Source organism: Erpetoichthys calabaricus, chromosome 12 (assembly GCF_900747795.2).
Source record: "Erpetoichthys calabaricus chromosome 12, fErpCal1.3, whole genome shotgun sequence".
NCBI classification, from domain to species: Eukaryota; Metazoa; Chordata; class Cladistia; order Polypteriformes; family Polypteridae; genus Erpetoichthys; species Erpetoichthys calabaricus.
In genome coordinates this window covers 107,342,967-107,364,774 of record NC_041405.2, presented here as the reverse complement: position 1 = coordinate 107,364,774, position 21,808 = coordinate 107,342,967, and the positions used below count along the sequence as shown (strand labels likewise).

At 34.7% G+C, this 21,808-nt stretch overlaps 1 protein-coding gene across 3 annotated transcripts in view; it reads right to left on the bottom strand.

The window, feature by feature from the left end:
- Positions 1–3,666: 3,666 nt before the first annotated feature.
- znf711 (zinc finger protein 711) overlaps positions 3,667–21,808 on the bottom strand; it is a 57,576-nt gene continuing 39,434 nt past the window's right edge. For 2 of the 3 annotated variants that reach the window (XM_028815968.2, XM_028815969.2), the window contains exons 8-9: positions 14,717–14,860; positions 3,667–6,394 (exon numbers count right to left, since the gene is read on the bottom strand). In XM_028815968.2, the coding sequence (XP_028671801.1) occupies positions 5,217–6,394; positions 14,717–14,860 (1,322 nt within the window). In that variant the 3' untranslated portion in view covers positions 3,667–5,216. The remainder of the gene's footprint in view (positions 6,395–14,716; positions 14,861–21,808) is intronic. The other variant, XM_028815970.2, reaches the window with a different exon arrangement.

Below are 21,808 nucleotides of genomic sequence, written 5' to 3'. Positions count from 1 at the left end.
ATTATAGATTAACAGTACCATAGATCAGACATTAAGGTGAAAAGCAGGAGGCTTAGTTTAGCTTTAACACCTTATTCCTTGTTGTAGTCTGTGGCCAACATGAGCAAAGCATCAATGAGAATGTGAAAAGTTGTCATTACATTAGTGAGTTACAGTAGACCAATCTCTAGTCTGGGCATTCTTAACCCTAAGATAACCTAATGTGTATTATTATGGACTCAAAACTGAATCCTGTCTTCTAACACACTAAGATCAACGACTGGGATGTGTGAGTGTCTTAAAACGGCATTTCTGTCCATAACGGCTCTTTGCATTATAAGTCATATTGAAAAAGGCGCAATTTACAAAATCTTTAAATTGGGCTTTGTTGAATCCCAGAATTCTCCAAGCTAAACAATCAGTTATTGTGATCAAGTAGCTTTTGTTTTTCTAAATTTCCAGAATACATCAGACGACATTTAAAAATAAACTTTAAGAGGGAACCACCTACTACAGGTCCGAGGCACTAAAAATGTTAATAAAATAATTGAAAAGCCTCAACATTGTCACTAATCCAATTAAACTGTTCCAAAGGCAGTTTATTGCCATTGTGAAACTGATTTTTTCTTCATTGGTATCTATGCCTCATAATGTGATTATGAAGACATTATTGTAAAGCAAAAGTAAATGTATGAAGAGCAAAGTCAGCAAATAAGGCAAGAACAACATATTGTATGCCTCCAACTTGTTTTGCTAAAAAAGCAGAAGACGCATGTCATATAGTATGTAAAGCTAAAATATGCATGCTTAAACTGTTCATGAAGGTTGTCATACAAGTAAATCTATAGACGATATGCTTGGTTGTTTCTGTGCTAGCAGTCCCACTGCTGACCACTAGAAGGCAGGAGCTGGTCACTTTTTTTTTGTTTGCTATGCATGTACTGTATGACTATACACATTCATAGTAGTGTCATACATAATATTTGTACATATTATAAATCAAACCACCATCCTCATAAGAACATCTTGGCTTTATTCATTGGCTCCTGGCCTGTAGCAACTTATTTTACTTTAACTGTAAAGACAACATTCAGAGGTAATAGCTATTGAAGATTAAACTATTCTTTGCACCACTGAAGACATCTGACTTGCTGATATATCATTCACCATAACTCTCAGGTATATGAAAAATGGCAGAAAACAAACAGCTGCTACTTAACATTCATGTGCCTACCTGTTTAATAGAAATGGGAGATGAATGACTGCTAAGCACCTTTGAAAAGGTGTATTCTATTGAAGTGGATGATGGATTTATCGTCCTCAATGCATTTCAATGAAAAATCAACATAGAATTTACAAAAACTTGCTAGGATTTATTCACATACAAATACTGTAGTAGGCTAGTGTGTTGGCAAAGAGTTGTTAGGGATGAAAAGGAGAAAAAAGGTAGAGGAAGTCAAATCCAAAATCTGTCCAGAAAAAGGAGAATCCACATGAGCGATGCAAAAGCTGCTCCAACTCCCAGAGTTGCAGCAAGTCCTGTAAGTGTGCTGGCTGCCTGAGAAGGGCAGACATACAAGGAATGGAGAGTTAAAGTGTGGGACCAGAGTGCTGAGGGTGACTGCCTTGCTGACAAACACGGTACGGATAGACAGAAGCATGGGAGAACCCTCAAAACCCATCTATAAAAAGTATCTGGGCTATAAATAATAAAAGGATAGCTGGGGAAGCCTGGGATAGCACTGTGGAGACAGACTCAAGACACCCCCTTTTGGGGAGTTGGGTGTGCTAAGAGAGTTAGTTACCTACAAACAAACAAAAAGTTTAAACTTAAAACAATAGTCTCATGTACTGTATGTTAATGGATTCAAAATGGCTCCATATTTTCACCATTACAGTCACCAAATGGCCTGGGATCTTCTAAATAATAAGCTTAAAAAAATACAAGCCCCTTTGTATATACAGATATACATAGAAGCATGCCAACTAAAAACGACACAAATTCTTAATGATCCAAAACAGAAAATACAGGACAAAACTTGCTTCAATAACATTCCATCGATAGTCTCATTGCATTTTGTCTTTTTTTTTGGGTCAGATTAGTGGACATTCATTATACAAAGCATGTTATAAATGTTACCACTGGCTAGATATTTAACTAACAACTAGAGCACTGGTTAGTTGATTTGGTCAGGGTCAAACTGATGGGGACTGAATTAAAACATCTTCCAAGTTACAGTTTAACACGTTGGTCACTATGTAAAGATGTTTAAAAAATTACTAATAAACAATGTAGAATAGTGTTAACTAAAAATTTTACAAAACTAATTTGCACCCACACAAATCATGTCTTATTGTTTTAGCCATGAGGAAAACAAGGTGAAGTACTTCATATTTTAAATGTGGATCCTGATACAAATACATGTAAAACACTACATTACCTTTATGGTGTATATACTATATAGTAAATATGATTTACATCTTGACAAATTCCTTTCTTAGTTCTTGCCTCACATCCAACAGTTAAGAGAAAGGGGATCAAAAACTGAAAATCACATATACACTAAAGGAAGAACAGTATCTATGTATTTCCCATGATTATCCCCTCGAGTACTACAAACTTAAAACACTTTGTAAATGGCTGCTACCATTAGTTTGTTGGCCAAGATTTTGGCAGTAATCTCAGATTGCCATCCACTGTATGCAATACAAAGGACGATTCAGAACATTTGATGGCAATACCACAGGACAATTAAATTATCATATGAAATTCATAATAAAAAAAAAAACAAAATCACAACAGCCAGACTTTACCTTGTTTAGTGTAATAAACAGCATGACACATTTGATACACCTGTAATTATATGGGGAAAAAGTGAAGATCAATGTAAATACAGAATTTGTTACTTCATCTTACTTTGAAAAATATTATATACAGTACAGTGTAAATGAGCTGTGGGAGAATACAAAAAGGCAAGCAGCACTGAATGCTAACCACTGTTTGACAAAACAAAATAATACATAGCAACTTTAGCTGTGGGGCTGGGTGGGTTCGGGCACTTCCTTCAATTGTTTTTATTACACATGCAAGCCAAGTAGATTAGCGATGTAAAGAAAACTGAAGTACACTTTCCTTGAATAATTGATTAAGATCTAATTTCATTTTTAATTAGGATCTTTCCATTAAAGGCCAGTTGTTTTGTTCAAGTTGGAAATATAAACATACATACTTTTAATATATATGTATATACACAGATACACACTTAATACATATATACACATAGGCTCTAAAGAGAAACACAGATTAAAAAAATATTCCACTTATTTTTTAAATAGTGCAAAGAATCCTAAACCAGGGATGCACACTTAACTAGACATAACCTTTAAAATTATAACCAGGTGAATGGAATACAGTCTTATATTATCGCTGCTATTCTTTATATGTTTGTGAAACACTGCATTTACCAACTGCAAAAAATAAATAAACTGATGCATTCAGAAAAGCGTGAGCCAACTGATGGAAAAAAAAAACAAAAAAACAATGCATTAAGGATGTTATGAAGCCACGTTTTCAAAATATTACCTAAATTAGTGATATTCATTGGAATTTTATGTGAACACTCTTAAATCTTCAATGAAAGGGATAGGCATGTTTAAACAAAAATAATCTTGACTTTTAGATGAACAAAACGTGTAAAGCAATGAAGCTGATCTTACCACAGATGGACGCATCAACCCAAGCTGACATTTGGAAATCATGTGGTTGCAGATATTCTAATAATAATTCTAATATCTAAAAGAACTTTTTAAAGTCCTAAATTAACAACATAATTTTTATTAAGGACATTATTTGGTGAATATTAACTAAAGTGGTATCAGACTCCCGACTGAAATGCTTTCTCAAGGTCACAAGGCAAAGCTGACAATAATTTCTGTCACATTTCGTAAGAATGAGCATCATGTAGACCTATTTTACAAAAAGAAATGCATTGCCAGGATGGACAAGACGGCAATGATTAATTCTGTCATGTCTGTTGCAGTAACAACTTTACAAAACTCACAAAAATGAAAACACATAAAAGGACTGATAGGTTTCACTTCAAGGCACAGCTTCACTTGCTTTTTCAATTTGTGCACATTTATTATGAAACCACTATTTACTTCAGGTAGGTCAAAAACAACTCATGTCAGTACCTGTATTTCCACTATTATGCACTGTATAAATCTGCTTTACTTTGTAAATGTAACTCTCCCTAATTTTGTTAAAAAAATTAAAACCAAATAATTACACGTTATCAATAGTAGCTATTCAAAATAAAAGTCAGGGATGGATGAATAGGTTATTCTATGGACATTTGTAGTTTATTGTAAAATATACACCAGTTACAAAATATCTAGAAAAGAAATGCACGTCACTGAGCCAGCACACCAGCTTGTACACTCTGCTACTTGTAGGCTCATATTTTACCAATTAGAGAATTGAGCTAGGGAGATAACAAACTGACTGAGGGGAGGAAAATGAGGCATATTCATAAAAAACATTCAGGGGTTCAAATATTCTCTAACCAAAACCTGCCCAAATTAAAATTCTGCAACAGCAAATGAGGACAGAATAATTCATGAGTGTGTAAGATACAAATTCTGGGTTAAAAAAGAAAAAAAAAAACTCACTAGTCAGCAAAGGAATCAAAAGCCTTCCATGATTGAACTTAATAATTAACCTGAGCTTTTTGAGGGGGCATGGAGGATGAGGAAATAAAAGCTGGGTTTAACCAGCAAACAAAAATTAAAACATCTTGATGGAGTGTATCAATCAACCCACATATAACAGTAAAAATATTTTTTTCTTTTTTTTAAATTATCAAGTGAAATAACAATATTTGCCTTAGCTGTTGGGTCATTTCTTAATGGTACAAATATACTTTATTGTTTTAGAAGTTTGTTCAATTAAGGGCATATTATTTGAATACCTGAATATAAAAATGGTCAATTTCTGGAAAATGGGAGTTGGGTACGTAAAATAAAGTTTTAAAAAGGTACAGAAATTGTTACCACATCATCTCTCCCCTCACTCTTAATACTCTTTTTTATTTGTTTAAGACTTTATTATACAGTGAATGGAAAGTAGAGAATTAGCAGTGTCTGGAACAGTTTATTAAAATGTGTCATTGACTGTATAAACTTTCCTGCTATTCCCCAATTGTGTTGGGAAAGGGGAGACAGGAAAGACTGTAACATTATATTAGAGCTTCCTTATGGTGTCGCATTATATGCTGGTTCTTTTCTGAAGGCCTTCGAAAACCTTTCTTGCAATATTCACACCTGTGGGGATAGTCTTTAGTGTGAATAGATATGACATGGCGTTTAAAGCCTGATGCGTCCGTAGTGTTATATTCACAATACTGGCATTGGTAGACCTTTCTGCCACTGTGGGTCTTCATGTGCTTCTTTAGTTCATTTTGTTGCCGAAAACCCCTCTTGCACCGTTTACACTTGAACGGCAAGTCTTTTGTGTGCACAGAAAGGATGTGGCGGCTAAGTGTGAAAGGATCAGAAATTTTGAAGTCGCAGTGCCTGCACTGGTGAACCTTCTTGCCTTTGTGCGTCTCTGAGTGTTTCTTGAGCTCTGACGGCCGATGAAAGCCCTTCTCACAAACTTCACATTTGTGAGGGAAGTCCTTTGTATGTACTGAAATTATATGCCTCTTCAAGTCACTAGAGTTGGTACTCTTGTGGTCACAATGCGGACACTGGTGAGTCTTGTGACCCTGAAAAATCTCTGTATGTTTTTGAAGCTCTTTATCATCAGCAAAGGCCTGTGGGCAGTGGCCACACTTGTACGGCAGGTCTGTGCCATGCTTGCTCTTAATATGAGTCTTTAAGTTTGACTGGTCAGCACAACGGAATTCACAGTGCTGGCACTGGTAAGGTTTTTCACCAGTGTGTGTCCTCATATGCTTCTTCAGCTCTGACGGATGCCGGAAACCCTTGGCACATTCAACACAAACATGAGCAAAGTTTTTACTGTGGACTGCCAAGAGATGACGGTTTAAAAGACCTTGCTCGGCAGTTTCATAGTCACAATATTTGCATTTGTGTAGCTTTGGCTCCTTGTCACGAAGAATAAGTTTGTTGGAACTCAAAGGGCTAGCTTCATGGTATCGCCGAGTGTATTCAGTAAATTCATGTACTTTCTCTCCCTTAATGATGAGCTTGTGGCTCTCCAGATGATTGTGAAAGCTGGCCTTTTTGTTAGTGGTGAAGTCACAGTCCGTGCATTGGTACTTCTTCTTGAACATATGGTCTGGATGGTTCTTCATGTGTCGCTTTAAGAAGCCCCTTGATTTAAACTTTTTTCCACAGATGTGACAAGGGTACACTGTCAATGGCTGCCCATCTGGACCAATAATCACAGCTGCAAAAGACAATAGAGAATTTCATTAAAAATTGGTCTATGCCTTAACAGTTAATCTTCTATACAAGTAAAAAAATGCAGTTACACTATTGCATTAATCTAAATATGACTGCTATATTATATATATATATATATATATATATATATATATATATATATATATATATATATATAAACATAAAACTAAGCTTCTGTGAATATTCACTCTATATTAGATGCTGATTTGCTTTTTTATATTACCAGCATGTGAAAAATTAATGTCTTTGTATTATACTTGAGGTTTAAAACATGAAATACCAGAAAATGCAAGATAATACAATTAAGAAAATATACACAACATAACATTCAAGTGCACGTATAGACATGATTAACTGGTTTGAAAGTTAGAGCATTTTAAAATTTTCTAGTCATGTCATGAGTTTGTTATCAAAGTTTTATTTATTACATATGTAAGAGTCATATTCAAAAATAAGTTATAACTGAAATTACATACATTAGTGGTGTACATAAAAATGTTTTAATACCATTTACAATATCATGTGACCAAAACTGCTTTTATAGATTGCAGATTCTAACTCAAGTGATGAAAAGATTCATGTCCTCTTATTACTTGTTGAATATGGAGGGTCTGCAGCTAATTGTGGTTCAAATGTCTTAAAGCATAATTTTTTTCAAAAGAAATCACTGGAGATTTAAAATTTAAAATCTAAATTCTCAAACTGCAACTGTTGGTTGGATAATAATGAACATTATGAGCCTTTGCTGATAAATTACAGTGTCAAGAGAAAAACTGAATCATTGTAATCTTTAGATAATGTATCCTTTGGCTGTTTTTAGTGTATGTGTTTAGTCACTGTAGCATAAACTGTCAAGAGTCATCTTTCCTACATTTGTACATAAGTTTCCTTTATTTTTACAGACATAAATACCATGTCATTTTACAGCTTCAATTTCAAGTTAGGTTTGTTGATTGAGTTTTGAGCAAGACCCCATGCAACTGCATAGATAAGCATGGGATGGGGACAGAAGCAGAAGGTACACTGTTAGTATGTATTCTACCGCTGCAATCGGGCACAGTATGGGACAGTACTTACCTTGCTTGCATGGGGATGAATAAACAAAAAATTTTATTTAAATGGCAGTAAGAAAGAGTGTCATATTTAGAGAATGGAATATATATACAAATACTGATCTACCGTAACACATTGCTTGTATGGTAACACTTGGCCATCCAAGCCCAACTATATCTGACCCCCACACCATGTGCTGTATAATTGTGGGTGTTTCACTGCTTTTCCATTAGGAGTGTTTGTTGAATAAGAAAAAGGAAATTTATATATATATATATATATATATATATATATATATATATATATATATATATATATATATATTATATAAAAATATACAAGCTTAGCTAACTCCTTTCAAAGCAAAACAAACTGTAAACTAATTCATAGTTGAAGTCACACAGAACATTTCTCTGTTTCAAGCGCATTCTAACCTGTTTATGAGTTTACAAATAGGCCTATGTTTTTAATCACTGATTGTGAAATTCCAAAAATATGTAATATGATGAATTTAAAATATCTCAAAAAATTAATTTATCCCGACAAATTTCATTGAAGAATAACTGTGCCAGGTTTCAGTAAAATCAGTCCACTGGAGGAAGAGTTATTTTGAGCAGAGAAACAAACACAGTTTTCTAGGTAAGTGCTTTTTACATTATATGTGTTTGTACATAGAAATGATTTCCTTTACATGCTCCCTGAATGTATATAGCCATGAAGAAATTTGTATTTATAGAGTGTTACTTTTAATAAAAAAATGAGAAAAAAATATTAAACAAGTAAATAATGTTCATAAGTGATTTAGAAAATTGTATTCAGAAAGTACAGTATGTAAAAATTAATTCTGAATATGCTCAGGTAAAGTGCCCTCCATAATGTGTAGGACAAAGGCAAATTATTCCTCCCCTCTAAGTACAAAGCTACTAATCAAACAATTCAGACATGAAAAAAGTGCACATTGCACTTTTATTGGCACAGCTCTTGTCCTCACGTTCAACAATGCTAAGTACAGACTCCAAAGGGTAGAGGCAACGTTAAGTATCTTGTGCCTATACTAATGAAGCAATGAAACACACCTGAGTAATCACACTCACCCGTGACACCAACTGTCCCAAACATTATGATGTCCTGAAATGCAGAGACCATGTATAAATAGTGTGACCAAAATGGATGTCTGAATTGTTTGATTTGTAATTTTAAATTGGGGAACAGAGGGGTTTGTCCCAAACATTATGGTGGGCAGTGCATTTAAGGATGAACCAGAATGTAATATGCTTTTTTTTTTTTTAATATGCATCTATATTAATCTGAAAGAAAGGATTGGTACTTTAGACTCCTGATTTACTACAGGAGGTAACAAACATACAACCATCCATCCATCAATTTTCTAAACCTATAGCCTCATATATAGCAATAACACGTCATGTGGTTGTTAGAAGGCATTATTAAAAATGTTGATATTGCGGTTTCCATTTTACGGATGACTTCTTTTCAGGGTTTTTTTTTGTCTGTTTTTAATTGTAAACTGTACATAATTCTGGACTCCTGTCAACAGATAAAATAGGAGGAACTGCTGGATTTTAATTCACTGTGGTCCTTTAATGAAAAAAATAATTACCAGATTTTAATATCAATAAAATATTTTAGAGACAAAAATAATAAAAAAATCTTCTAACATTTTTAAAATAAATTGTTGGAGTATTACCTTAAATGCACAATTAAGTCATGAATGCCAAAAGAATGTACTTAATTTCACAAAACAAACAAAAAAGAACATCAAAAAAATAAATATTACCTTTCACTGTACTTACAACTAACTGATTATAATCTAGTGCAGAGGTCCTTAAAACAGAGTTATGACTGCTGTATTTTGAAAATAAATGGATTCATTCAATAAAATGCTTTTGCTTGAGTTACAATGACAATTAAGTTAGCCATTAGTAAAGAATCCTCATTCCACTTCCCACTTATAAACATGTATTTTTGTTGTTAATCACCAACTTTTATCTTTTTTTGTTCTACAGGACAGTAAACAGCGGTGTAGATATATTTTCACCTCAAAATCCCAACAGGGTCCTTTAACCCTGTGCCACTCCTTAACGCTGTACCTAAAGAATATCTTTACAGTACACAGCAGAAAAGCCACACAGAATATGTAATGCCATTATCACAGAATAGAAAGCAAGCAATATGTATATTTTAGAATCCAAAAATCAGATTTAACAATCCAGTTGATTGATCATATACTCATTGAAGAAACTGTCACAAGATATCCCATTCTGTATATGCATTACTTATAGAAGAGCGTGTTGAATATATTAGAATGCAGGAAAAATGCAGGTTTGCCAGAAAAATAAAAAGACTCTCTCTCTCTCTATATATGAAGTTCTAAAGCAGCATGTCAACAGAAACACATCCCATGCTTTTTTTTTTCTTCAAATTTCTGTTGGACAAATGCAAAAGATAAACAATTAGAAATAATTTAAAAGGAGCAATAAACTAAAAAATAACACTCAGCCCTATCCTCAGACATTCACCCCATCCTCCAACTGTTTCAGTTATAAAAGGATACATAAAGGCAGTAACTGGACAGCCATTTGAAAAGATTACACACCTACCATCAGGCAAACAATTTAAAGACAACAATCCACCCAGCTTCTTCTCAGCCAAAAGGCGCAGGATGATATGTTATCTCAGGATGCAGAAAGCTCAGAAGATATCAGGTTGTACAAAGAAGACACCCAGAAATTGTCAGAAAGAAGTTATGAACATCTGAGTGAAAGACAAGTGCTAACTCTGCAGTAACAGTTCCTAATGAAACTATCCTGTACTGAACAGCAGTAACAAAAAGAGAAGCCAAGAAAGAGAAATACATGGCATAAGATAGAAAGACAACAGAGAATAAGACTGAGCAAACAGCATTAAAACAAAGCATCAGAACAGGAGTGACAGTTCTAACACAGCAAGAGAAGAATGCCAGGAACTTTCCAAAAAAACAATGGCAGCAAGGTCTGTGCAGTCCCATAATTTTAAGACTTAAGATATACACAATGCACAAGATTTGGATTTGTGAAAGAAAGAGTGATTTTTTTTATATTTACAAAAATGGTACTCCAGGATAGTGCAATGAAAGTTGGGACTTCATGTTGACAAATTAAGCAGAGAAGCAAATGTTTACAGGTTGATTTTCGCAAAGTAGCCTACAGGGAGGCAATGGAAATTGTATGTGAGGGGCAGGAAATAAGAAAAAAAAACCCATATGTCTTGCCTACTAATCTCAATTGGAGGTAAAAGAAGAAAAAAGGGTCAGAATCTTAGAGACAGGACAGTCTGGAGCTTGGAGTTGTCAAATATATCCCAAAGTGTGCCAATACTCAAACAACTTCTGAGTGGAAAAGAGACGGATTGCCCACCAATTCTTAAGGCTTTGTTGTAGAATACTGGAGTACAACAGTGCCGATTTGGAAATATGACCAAGTACCTCTTTGAAAGATGCTCCATTTAGAAAACAAAATTGACTTTATGAGCAGTGAAGTGGAAAACAGAGTGCAGAGAGAACTCACTCTAGTTTAATGGGAGTTGTGGTAGGCTAACAGGAAGATTAATCCAACCCCAAGTTGGGCGGTGGAACATAGCCAGAGATACGATTCCAGATTTCAAAAAGACAACACCCTCTCCAACCAATCTCAAATCAGGACTGAGTATTTAATTCATGGTCACTTAGAATTTCTGGGAGGAATAAAACAAAGGAGAGATGGCCAGGGATTGCTCCCCCAAAATCCTCAGACTTTTGCCCATCCAACAAGAATTCTTATGAAATTTTTTTTTTATTTATGTATACACATTTGTATTCCTTGTGCTTTACATACTTAAAATGAAATGAATAAAAACAACTGGCAAATAATGTAAAATATAACAATTTTCCTGAACAGCAATGCACAGTGATGTTCAAAGGTACAATCAAAGTGCGCCAGCAAATGCACTCAGTAACAAATGTGCTCACATTTACATCATTCTCTCTAACCTCTTCTACTAGATATTTACTATTCATTCTTATTACAAAGCATGCAAAATTGGCTTACGGTGGGCACAGCTAGTGGGTTGTGTTTTCTGTCACTGATGTTCAATGTGGTGGTGGGAAGCAAGGATACACAGACACTTCCAAAAATGATGAAAATGATGACATGTGCATATACTGCCTTTAAGTTTTGTGCCTTGTGATTACATCCCCCTAGAGAGTCTAAATTAATGTGCAACTTAATCACGGTCTGCATCATTTAATACTAATATACGGAAGGGTGCTGCACTTAGATACTTTGGAAGGGCCTGCACATAATGTTACACCATAAACTGAAAAGTATAGTTATTCTCTTATGTACATATTTTATGTTATCTGTCTATTTAAGCATAATGCTTCTTGTGGTGTTATGTTTTGACACATTTTCTTTGTTCAGTTTTATTAAAAAGAAGCTTTCAAGTAAATAACTTATCAGTAAGTCAGTAAAATAGTTAATGAGAGGCACATAGATCATAAATAAAATAATATTTATGTGTAATTTATATTTGTAATATAGATATTACTTCCCAAAGAAATTTACCTTAAATACTTAAACATCACTGAGTATTTGTCACCACATGCTTTTTTCAGAGTGCAATGATTTTGTTTAGTTAAATTTTGTAGAAAGTCTGTTTTCAGACTCACTAAGCTCAGTGGTGTAATATCAATCTTTGATTTTGAGCTTGTGTGTGGGTATAGGTCGGTGGGTGTTCTGTGTAGTGTGAAAACTCAGGAGAACAGTGACCCCCCTTGAAGACAAAGAGGATGAGTGGCGGACTGACATACTTATGTAAGAAACTCTTTAATGGTTTAAGACAGGACCCTTATCAGCTGTTAACCTCAGGATGCTTGTACTGCTAAAGGATACAGCTCAGCTACACATGGTTAATTTACATATGTAATTAGCCATGTGCTGTATGTATCCCCACAAAACAAGCCTTAAAGGAGCCCCCCCCCCCCCCCCCCCCCACATCGAAAATACAGGACACACCGTGAAATAATAATAATAATAATAATAATAAAGATTTAGTTCTATTTACAAAACATTTCTTCCTTCTTGATGTAAGAAGAATGTGTTAAACATCTGCACAGATACAATGCGATAAAAAAAGAGACATGGCTGCTTCAGAGCCTTAAAACAATTGAATGTGGAACTCTGTGAGTGCAATGATCTAGATTTTATTTACTTATTTCTAGTTTGTGACTGTTTATTGTATTTTGTTTGCCATATTTGTTCCCTCTGTGTCTTTTGCGGTGTGAGGTTCAGTGGTTGGCATTGCTGTCTTACAGCTCATATCACAAATATGCCCACAATAATCAGTCCAGCATAGTTGGCAGACTTTTTCCAAGCCCCCGTCCACCCCCGGACACTTCAAAGACCACTGCACCTTTATAATTCAATCAAAACTAGTTCAGTTCCCTCATCCCCATTAACTTTAATGCATTTTTGCAAATATCATGAACACGTCTGCTATTTCACTTAAGTCATGGCATCACTACTGAGCACTATGCAAATATTTTCAACCAAAATGGTAGGACTACAAACAGTTCTGCAGTCATTAACAATACAATGTTGAATTTTTCATTTATATTATGAAATGCTTAGTACAGACTGAAGAAAAATATATTTTATGGACGATTGAGTCCCATTTCACATCTCACATTTTAATTAACTTCACTTTCTTAAACTACCCAGAAATTTAGGTATGTACCTTGGAATCTGACTGGAGAATTTAGAAATACTGCCTGTACCTTCACCAAAACTAGCTAATATGTCTTCAGAGACAGATACTGGCAGAACATGAGGGAAGGTAGGCAGCTTGTATATAGAAAAGGAACTTTGCTGGAAGATTAGATTTATTGAGACGTTAATAGATGCATACTGACTTTCTGTAAAGTGCAAAAATTGGTTAAGAAGCCTGGAATATATAATTATAATACACTGGGTATCTAATGACAATATCCAGGCTTTAAACTCCGAAATATGTTCAACAGTGGTATTATAACTTAAGTGAATGAGAGGCCATTGGAATGTACTCTGGAGATTTGTTTCTTCCTTCCAGTTTCGACAAGCAATAATAAAATAGGTGGTTTTCATCCAGGACTCTGTAAGAGGATGGCTAAAAAAGATATATCAGACTTGTGGTACTACGAAGGTCTCTGTTTTTAAGTAGTGTTGACATTTTTTTTAAAAGAAATGTTAAATTTTATACTGCTAACAGCACAGTAAATCGTTCAGATTTTATTATATAGCTGGATAGAACTTTTTGTGTATGTTAGTTTATATGAACTTTTTATATCAGAATTTAGTAGAAAGAAAATACAGATAATAAAAATCCAAGTAAAATATAGTGAAATGATTTGAGTAACCAGAAAATGCAGTACTTGGTATATTTATTAAGTCTACAATAAAATGTAATTTTCATGTAACTTAGATTAGTATTGAATTAGTGGCCTATTAAATGTATTCTGCTTACACAACCACAACTGTTTATCTGTATTAAACATAACAAATGATATAAACATACACGATAATATTTACTATTTCACATCTTTTAACATTTTATAATATGAAAAACTGTTTGGAGTGTGGAAATTCTTACCATTTCATATAGACTTTCTACCACTGCCTATTCTGAGGCAGTACAGTAAACCTAAGTTAAACCATCACATTCTGAAAGGAGTATAATGTAGTATTAACTAAAAATATCACAAGGATTTAGATTTATCTGCATTTCCCTTATTATTTATACTATAAAAATCTATAGAAAATGTTATTATTTTTAGATCAGTCACTTTATTGAGCTAGTAATATTAGAGTAAGAATCCAAAAGGTACAAAAAAATTAATTAATAAAAAAAATATGCATGACTTTTTCAGTAACTTGCAGTATGATTAAATATTGAGACTAGGTAGATATGTAATAATAAAAATAAAGCACTGGCTGCAATCATTATGCTGAAAATTTAGAAGAACCAAGCTTTAACAAAAAAAAAAAAAAAAAAAAAAAATTGGAGGCCACTCACCTTGGGAAAGGAAACTTTAGTAAGGTATCTAAAACTAATTTATTGTTTTAACCATTCAGACAACATGAACTATTTAATTCTTTTGCAGTTGCAAAACAATAACTTCTCACTTTAAAAAAATGAATGGTTATGTGTTCTTACATACAAAATAATACTTGCACACTCTTACCAGTTTGACACTGACGTGCCTCTCCCCTCTTCTTTTTCTTAGCCTTCTGTTTAAGTGCCCTACTGGTGCTGATGCTGTCACTAATCTGCAGATACTGGGTGGCAGCTCCATTTTTGTTTTCTAACCTTGTATCCAGATTGTTTCCTAAGAACACAGGCAATTGGTAAGCTTTTCTCATCTTTTGGAACAAATCTCAATGTGTGCACTTGATAACTGCTTTTTCAGTTCCCAGAAATTATTCAATTATAAATAAATAAATATTAAAACCGCTGCATTCAGTTACAAAATAGAATATGCTGCAAGCTGAAAATTAGTTGTTTATTATTGTCTGTAATCCTTACAGGGATATCCTACAGTTGAAAAAGGGAGTTGACAAATACATTAAAAAGTATCAATGATCTGCTTGTGCATAAATCATTTCAAAACATAAAAATGAGAAAAGATACATAAATATTCACAATAAAATGCTCTGAATTTAAAAATCAAACAATTTGGGACGGCCAGCAGAATCTATTTTGCAATGGTGAAACAGTGGTATTCCGCAATAACACCATTTTTAAATTTCTGTACAATACTGCATATATATTCCACTGTAAAATAAAGAACATTAAAGGAATGATGATCTCAGTGTGGCTAATAAACTCCCAAAGAAATTATACAGGATGTCAGTCACCCTTATAAGGAAAACATTTTAAAAACTGTAATGCAAGAAAAACTTCACCTGCATCATTCTGTGATTGTTTTGTAATAACAGAAAACAAGAAGGAATAAAATATTCTTATTTTGAAACAAGCACCGCTCAGTAAAGTATTAAAAGGCACTAGACTGAAATAACTTTAGGTCTTCTTTAATTTTTAATATTAATTACTCTGGATAAAGTTATGAGGCACCACAGAAAAATATTACGGTAGAACTGCATTTTTATAGTAAAGCAAATAAATAATGTATTTGCAATCAACTTAATTTGTGTTCTTTAATAGATGAACAAAATTCACCTATGTACAAGTACTGTTACCAATGAATAACTAAATGTTTTAAATTACTGGAAGTGAGCAACCAAAGAAAGATACATGCAATTTAATAGGTACCACTAAAACAAAACAGAACAATTATCTGGATGTCTAAAATAGTATATGAAAGGATTTTTTATTGTAAAAAAAGAGATCGACTTTTCATGGTTATTGGACAAAAGAAACGAGAAAAAAAGCCATCTTTAAAAGAAGAAATGAGTGTGTCTTCAAGTGATACATTACGTTTCAAACTGTTAAAGTGTCAGAAGGGGAAGGTGATGGTATAACAAGTCTTCCAGTTTCATTCTCTTGTACCAATATCATCTAACATTTGTAGACCCATTTTTGCAAAGTGTTTACCATTAAAATAGTCTTTGCTGGTCTTTACTATGTTTTACAATCTCAAAACTGCAGCCCCAGGCACTACAAGAACATTTCAAAGGATAACAAATGTCATTAATCCAAAAGCATAAATGTACTACCACGATTTGAAGAAGCGCTTGCTAAAGTACTAAATAATTTAATAAGAACATGTGTACCTTCCCCAGAAAGGTACAAATTTGGGCCCCATTTCATGTAGATTTAAGTTGTGCCACATAAATGTCACTAAAAATTCCAAAATCTAATGCTCCCCAAGACTGTTTAAAACACACACCCTTACCTTATCAGACTTTTGTTGATTTTAATCTTGCTCCTTAACCTTTCAACTGTATGTTTAGACATTTAAGCACTCTGACGTTCAGAGATCTCCTCCTAAACCTGCTAAAAGTGAAGCTACAAATTTGTCTTTTCTCAAAATCTGATTAATAATTAGGAAATAAAATGTTTATTAAATGTTAATCTCCTTTTAGGTCCAATACATATACCTAAGCAGAAAGGGATGTTCAGAACAGCCCATTAAGCATTTCTAACAGTTATTTTTAAACACACAAAGCATGTTCAAAATAAAGTCAAAATGTTTTCATTTTAATTGTGTAGTCAATACCTTTCATTGGTATATGCTAACAAATAATTTTCTTGTGGTAAACTGGGATTTAGAAAGAAAAAAAATGTATTAAATTAGGGATGCTCCAGTCCGGTTTTTTTTTTAAGGGTTGCTTAAGTTTTGTTTTGTTTAATACAAACATAAGGCTTCTACACAGGTGATCAAGCAGAAGCTTTACAGTGCATCCGGAAAGTATTCACAGTGCATCCGGAAAGTATTCACAGCGCATCACTTTTTCCACATTTTGTTATGTTACAGCCTTATTCCAAAATGGATTAAATTCATTTTTTTCCCCTCAGAATTCTACACACAACACCCCATAATGACAACGTGAAAAAAGTTTGAGATTTTTGCAAATTTATTAAAAATAAAAAAATTGAGAAAGCACATGTACATAAGTATTCACAGCCTTTGCCATGAAGCTCAAAATTGGGCTCAGGTGCATCCTGTTTCCCCTGATCATCCTTGAGATGTTTCTGCAGCTTAATTGGAGTCCACCTGTGGTAAATTCAGTTGATTGGACATGATTTGGAAAGGCACACACCTGTCTATCTATATAAGGTCCCACAGTTGACAGTTCATGTCAGAGCACAAACCAAGCATGAAGTCAAAGGAATTGTCTGTGGACCTCCGAGACAGGATTGTCTCAAGGCACAAATCTGAGGAAGGTTACAGAAAAAGTTCTGCTGCTTTGAAGGTCCCCATGAGCACAGTGGCCTCCATCATCCGTAAGGGAAGAAGTTCGAAACCACCAGGACTCTTCCTAGAGCTGGCCGGCCATCTAAACTATGCGATCGAGGGAGAAGGGCCTTAGTCAGGGAGGTGACGAAGAACCCGATGGCCACTGTGTCAGAGCTCCAGAGGTCCTCTGTGGAGAGAGGAGAACCTTCCAGAAGCACAACCATCTCTGCAGTAATCCACCAATCAGGCCTGTATGGTAGAGTGGCCAGACGGAAGCCACTCCTTAGTAAAAGGCACATGGCAGCCCACGTGGAGTTTGCCAAAAGGCACCTGAAGGACTCTCAGTCCATGAGAAACAAAATTCTCTGGTCTGATGAGACAAAGATTGAACTCTTTGGCGTGAATGCCAGGCGTCACATTTGGAGGAAACCTGGCGCCATTCCTACAACGAAGCATGGTGGTGGCAGCATCATGCTGTGGGGATGTTTTTCAGCGGCAGGAACTGGGAGACTAGTCAGGATAAAGGGAAAGATGACTGCACCAATGTACAGAGACATCCTGGATGAAAACCTGCTCCAGGGCGCCCTTGACCTCAGACTGGGGCGACGGTTCATCTTTCAGCAGGACAACGACCCTAAGCACACAGCCAAGATATCAAAGGAGTGGCTTCAGGACAACTCTGTGAATGTCCTTGAGTGGCCCAGCCAGAGCCCAGACTTGAATCCGATTGAACATCTCTGGAGAGATCTTAAAATGGCTGTGCACCGACGCTTCCCATCCAACCTGATGGAGCTTGAGAGGTGCTGCAAAGAAGAATGGGCGAAACTGGCCAAGGATAGGTGTGCCAAGCTTGTGGCATCATATTCAACAAGACTTGAGGCTGTAATTGCTGCCAAAGTTGCATCGACAAAGTATTGAGCAAAGGCTGTGAATACTTATGTACATTTGATTTCTCAGTTTTTTTTATTTTTAATAAATTTGCAAAAACCTCAAGTAAACTTTTTTCATGTTGTCATTATGGGGTGTTGTGTGTAGAATTCTGAGGAAAAAAATGAATTTAATCCATTTTGGAATAAGGCTGTAACATAACAAAATGTGGAAAAAGTGATGCGCTGCAAATACTTTCTGGATGCACTGTATGTGCCACAGTCAGGCATTTATAATTAATAAAAACTGCAGACCATAGGTGTTACCTGTTCTTTTATAAAGAAAATAAAATTACATTGGTTTATTACTCAGTGATAATAAAAAATTAAAACAAAGTCCCCTTAAAATATATACATTTTTTACTAAAAATATGTACACTATATCAATAGCATAAAAGAATATAAAATGATTGCCATAACAACAAGCCATACATCTAATAAAATAAAACATTTTGTCAAGATAATAGGTTAACATGCTTTAATACATTTACAGGTAAAAGTAACAAATTTGGCTCTTAAGCTAACAAATCTATTGTTTACTAAGTAGCGATATGTATAGTCATCTTAATTGTTGTTTTAAAATGTGCAAGTTGACATTATCAAGTATGTCACTCACTTTGCAAAAAACAATCAAATGACTCAATGCTGACAGAAAATAAAGAGATACAATTGCTATTAATTAATTTGATTAATTTGTACATTTTAATGAGCATTGCCGCAGAACAGACATGTTTGAAAAGTACTGTCTGCCTCCTACAACATCTTTCTGTCATATTGACTACTGTATTACTATATGACATAACAGGGAACAAACTCTAGCTCTCCATTGAGGTCTACGGGTATACCATGTATTAAAACGCTGTGGCTATTCTGACATGGCATGTTTGCATTTCCAATTAAACAGTAATATTAACTTGCTTCAGTTATTTGCATGGATACAGCGTGAGACAGTGAATACTGTGCAACTCCTATGTTCTTCTACTGTTAGGCAGATTTTTTTTTTTAATTTAGGCGTGTTCAGTACTGAAATCTACATCTCCTATGGCTCTTCATTATCAACTCTTCTAAAAGAAGTCCTTTACACCTCCTTTTGACAGGGTGTGACATATTTACGTCGAACCCATATTTTTACAATTCATACTTTCACTAACATTGCAGTTCAGTAATCAGAAGCTTGCTCTTTGTTGGATCAAATTAATGACAGTATATCTGATCTTTGCAATTCAATATTCCCACCTTTACTTTAAGCGCCAACTTTATTAGGCGTTGGATTGGTTTAGAAAGTAGACAACTGGTGAGCCGTCCAATTGTTCCCACCCAGTTTTAAACAAAATTCACTCATGGTGGTCTCCAAACATGTTTGACGCTGAGACACTACATGAAGCCCAGTAGGATAGACTGTTGCAAGTGTGCAGTGTAGAGCGTACATGGTCAACGCTCCACAATAACCTAGAGTAGCTAGTATATAAATGAGGCTACAGTACCAGGAGACGAAATACAGACACCATCATCCTCGTAATCTACATTGTCAGATTTAATTGCTAGACATGGATCATCCTCATGTGCAAGGAGGTGGTTTGGCTTTGAAAAGACAGATGTGGTTCAAAAGACAGCAATCTGCAAACTATGTTGGAAATCGGTTGCCATTAAAGACAGGTGGACAACTTACTTGTTGCACCAGCTGCTACCTAACCACTGCACAGAATATGAAGAATAGGAAAAGGTTCGGGAGTCAGCTATCCACAACATTCCAACCAAAAATGATATTTTTTTTTAAATGCTACTTAACACAAGTACTCTGTGGTGGTGGCCGAGAGAAATAAGTGATCAATGATGGGCAGTGCCAAAGGATGTGAAAAATTTTCATTGAAAAGAGTAAAGAAATTCTCTCATAACTCATGTCGCACAATCCATTATCCATTTATATAGTCAAAACTTGCAAAATGTGTGCATTTGTTGGTAAAATATTAATAACATTTGCCACAATGAAGACGTCATTCCTACAATGCTGTGCATTGGAATTGAAGAGATGCCTCTCTCACTTATTTACTGGTAAAGAAACCAGCCTTTCATTCAAACACACAGCACTTTGGGAATGAAAACTTCCGTGTTTACACTCAATACAGCCCTTTTCTGGAAGTAAATGTTTAATTTCAATAATTAATTTCTCTGCTAAAGCATGAGATTATTTTTTTTTCTCAGGCACCACTACAGACTATAAGGGATAAGTAGCATGTAAAAAAATATTTTTTGGGTGGAGTATTCCTTTAAACATTTTTCCATTAATATCATTAGTAAGCAACAGTTAATATCCTATTAAAAACAGCAAGCTGCAAGTAGTACAATGTAAGACTTTTACAAACACATTTTTGAAGGTAGCAAAATATCTACTTACTGTTATCTACAAATCCCAGAAAATAATCAAATTATCAAGTTTTGGTTAATATCACACAACCCTACAATGCAATTTCTTCCTCCAGCATGCATTTTCTAATTCTTCTAAGATGCTGTACTAAACACTAGCTCAATCACTTAAACAAGGAGTATCCATTTTAAAAGAGGAAAAAATGAAAAGATCTGAACTCATCATAGCAGCTTCTCTTTTAACTTCTGCCAAAGATTTGTGTCTGTAGTAGCAGGGTTCTCTTTTCTTTATCTTCAACTTCTGCTGAACAAAATATACATTTGCTGTTTCTCTTCATGCATAGGATGACTCCTTAGATTCCTTTATTGACTATTTATTACTCTTTCTTTAATGTGATAGCCAATATTTCCGATATCTTTATCCTAAAATCTGTACAGTTGGTCTCTGTTTATAGAATGTGTTCCAGCAACATAACTATACACGCATTTCCTCAGTTTCAGTAAGTTTGCATAAAGGAGCACTACAACTAAAATTACCATAAAGCTTAGTAAAGTAAATGTTGATTTTTTTCTTTTGGCCAATTTACCAACTACGATTGTATCATTTAGAGTAAAAATCATCCTATTTATATCTGAAGTTGATTGATCACAGCATCACTAAATTAAAGTTACAATTTTCTAATTGCACTTAGCAAAGTAAATTACTTCAATATTAATTACTGTTTTTAACTAATGTTCTGCAGAGTGTACTGCCATTTAGAATGTACTCACAACTAGGCATGTTTGTTCTGTACCATGCCCAAGCGCGACTGTCAACCCCTACCCCCCACTCGCTCTGGGCCCAGGTATGCTTTCGTCATGGCCATGCGATTTTGTGTAAAGCCAAAACACAATCCAAACACTGAGTCAAAACATGCATGTCAAAATGATTTTACTTATTTTACGGTTGGTTTGGAGTCGTGTAAGGCAGGCTAACGCTCTACCCTCTTACAGATTTACTGAGTGTGCAGCGCAGCATTTTGCACATACAAGAAAATTTTTACGGTGACAAATGATGTTAAGGGAGAAATTTGCACCTTTTCTTCAACTACAATTCACGTTCAACTGTAACGTAAGAATGAAAACC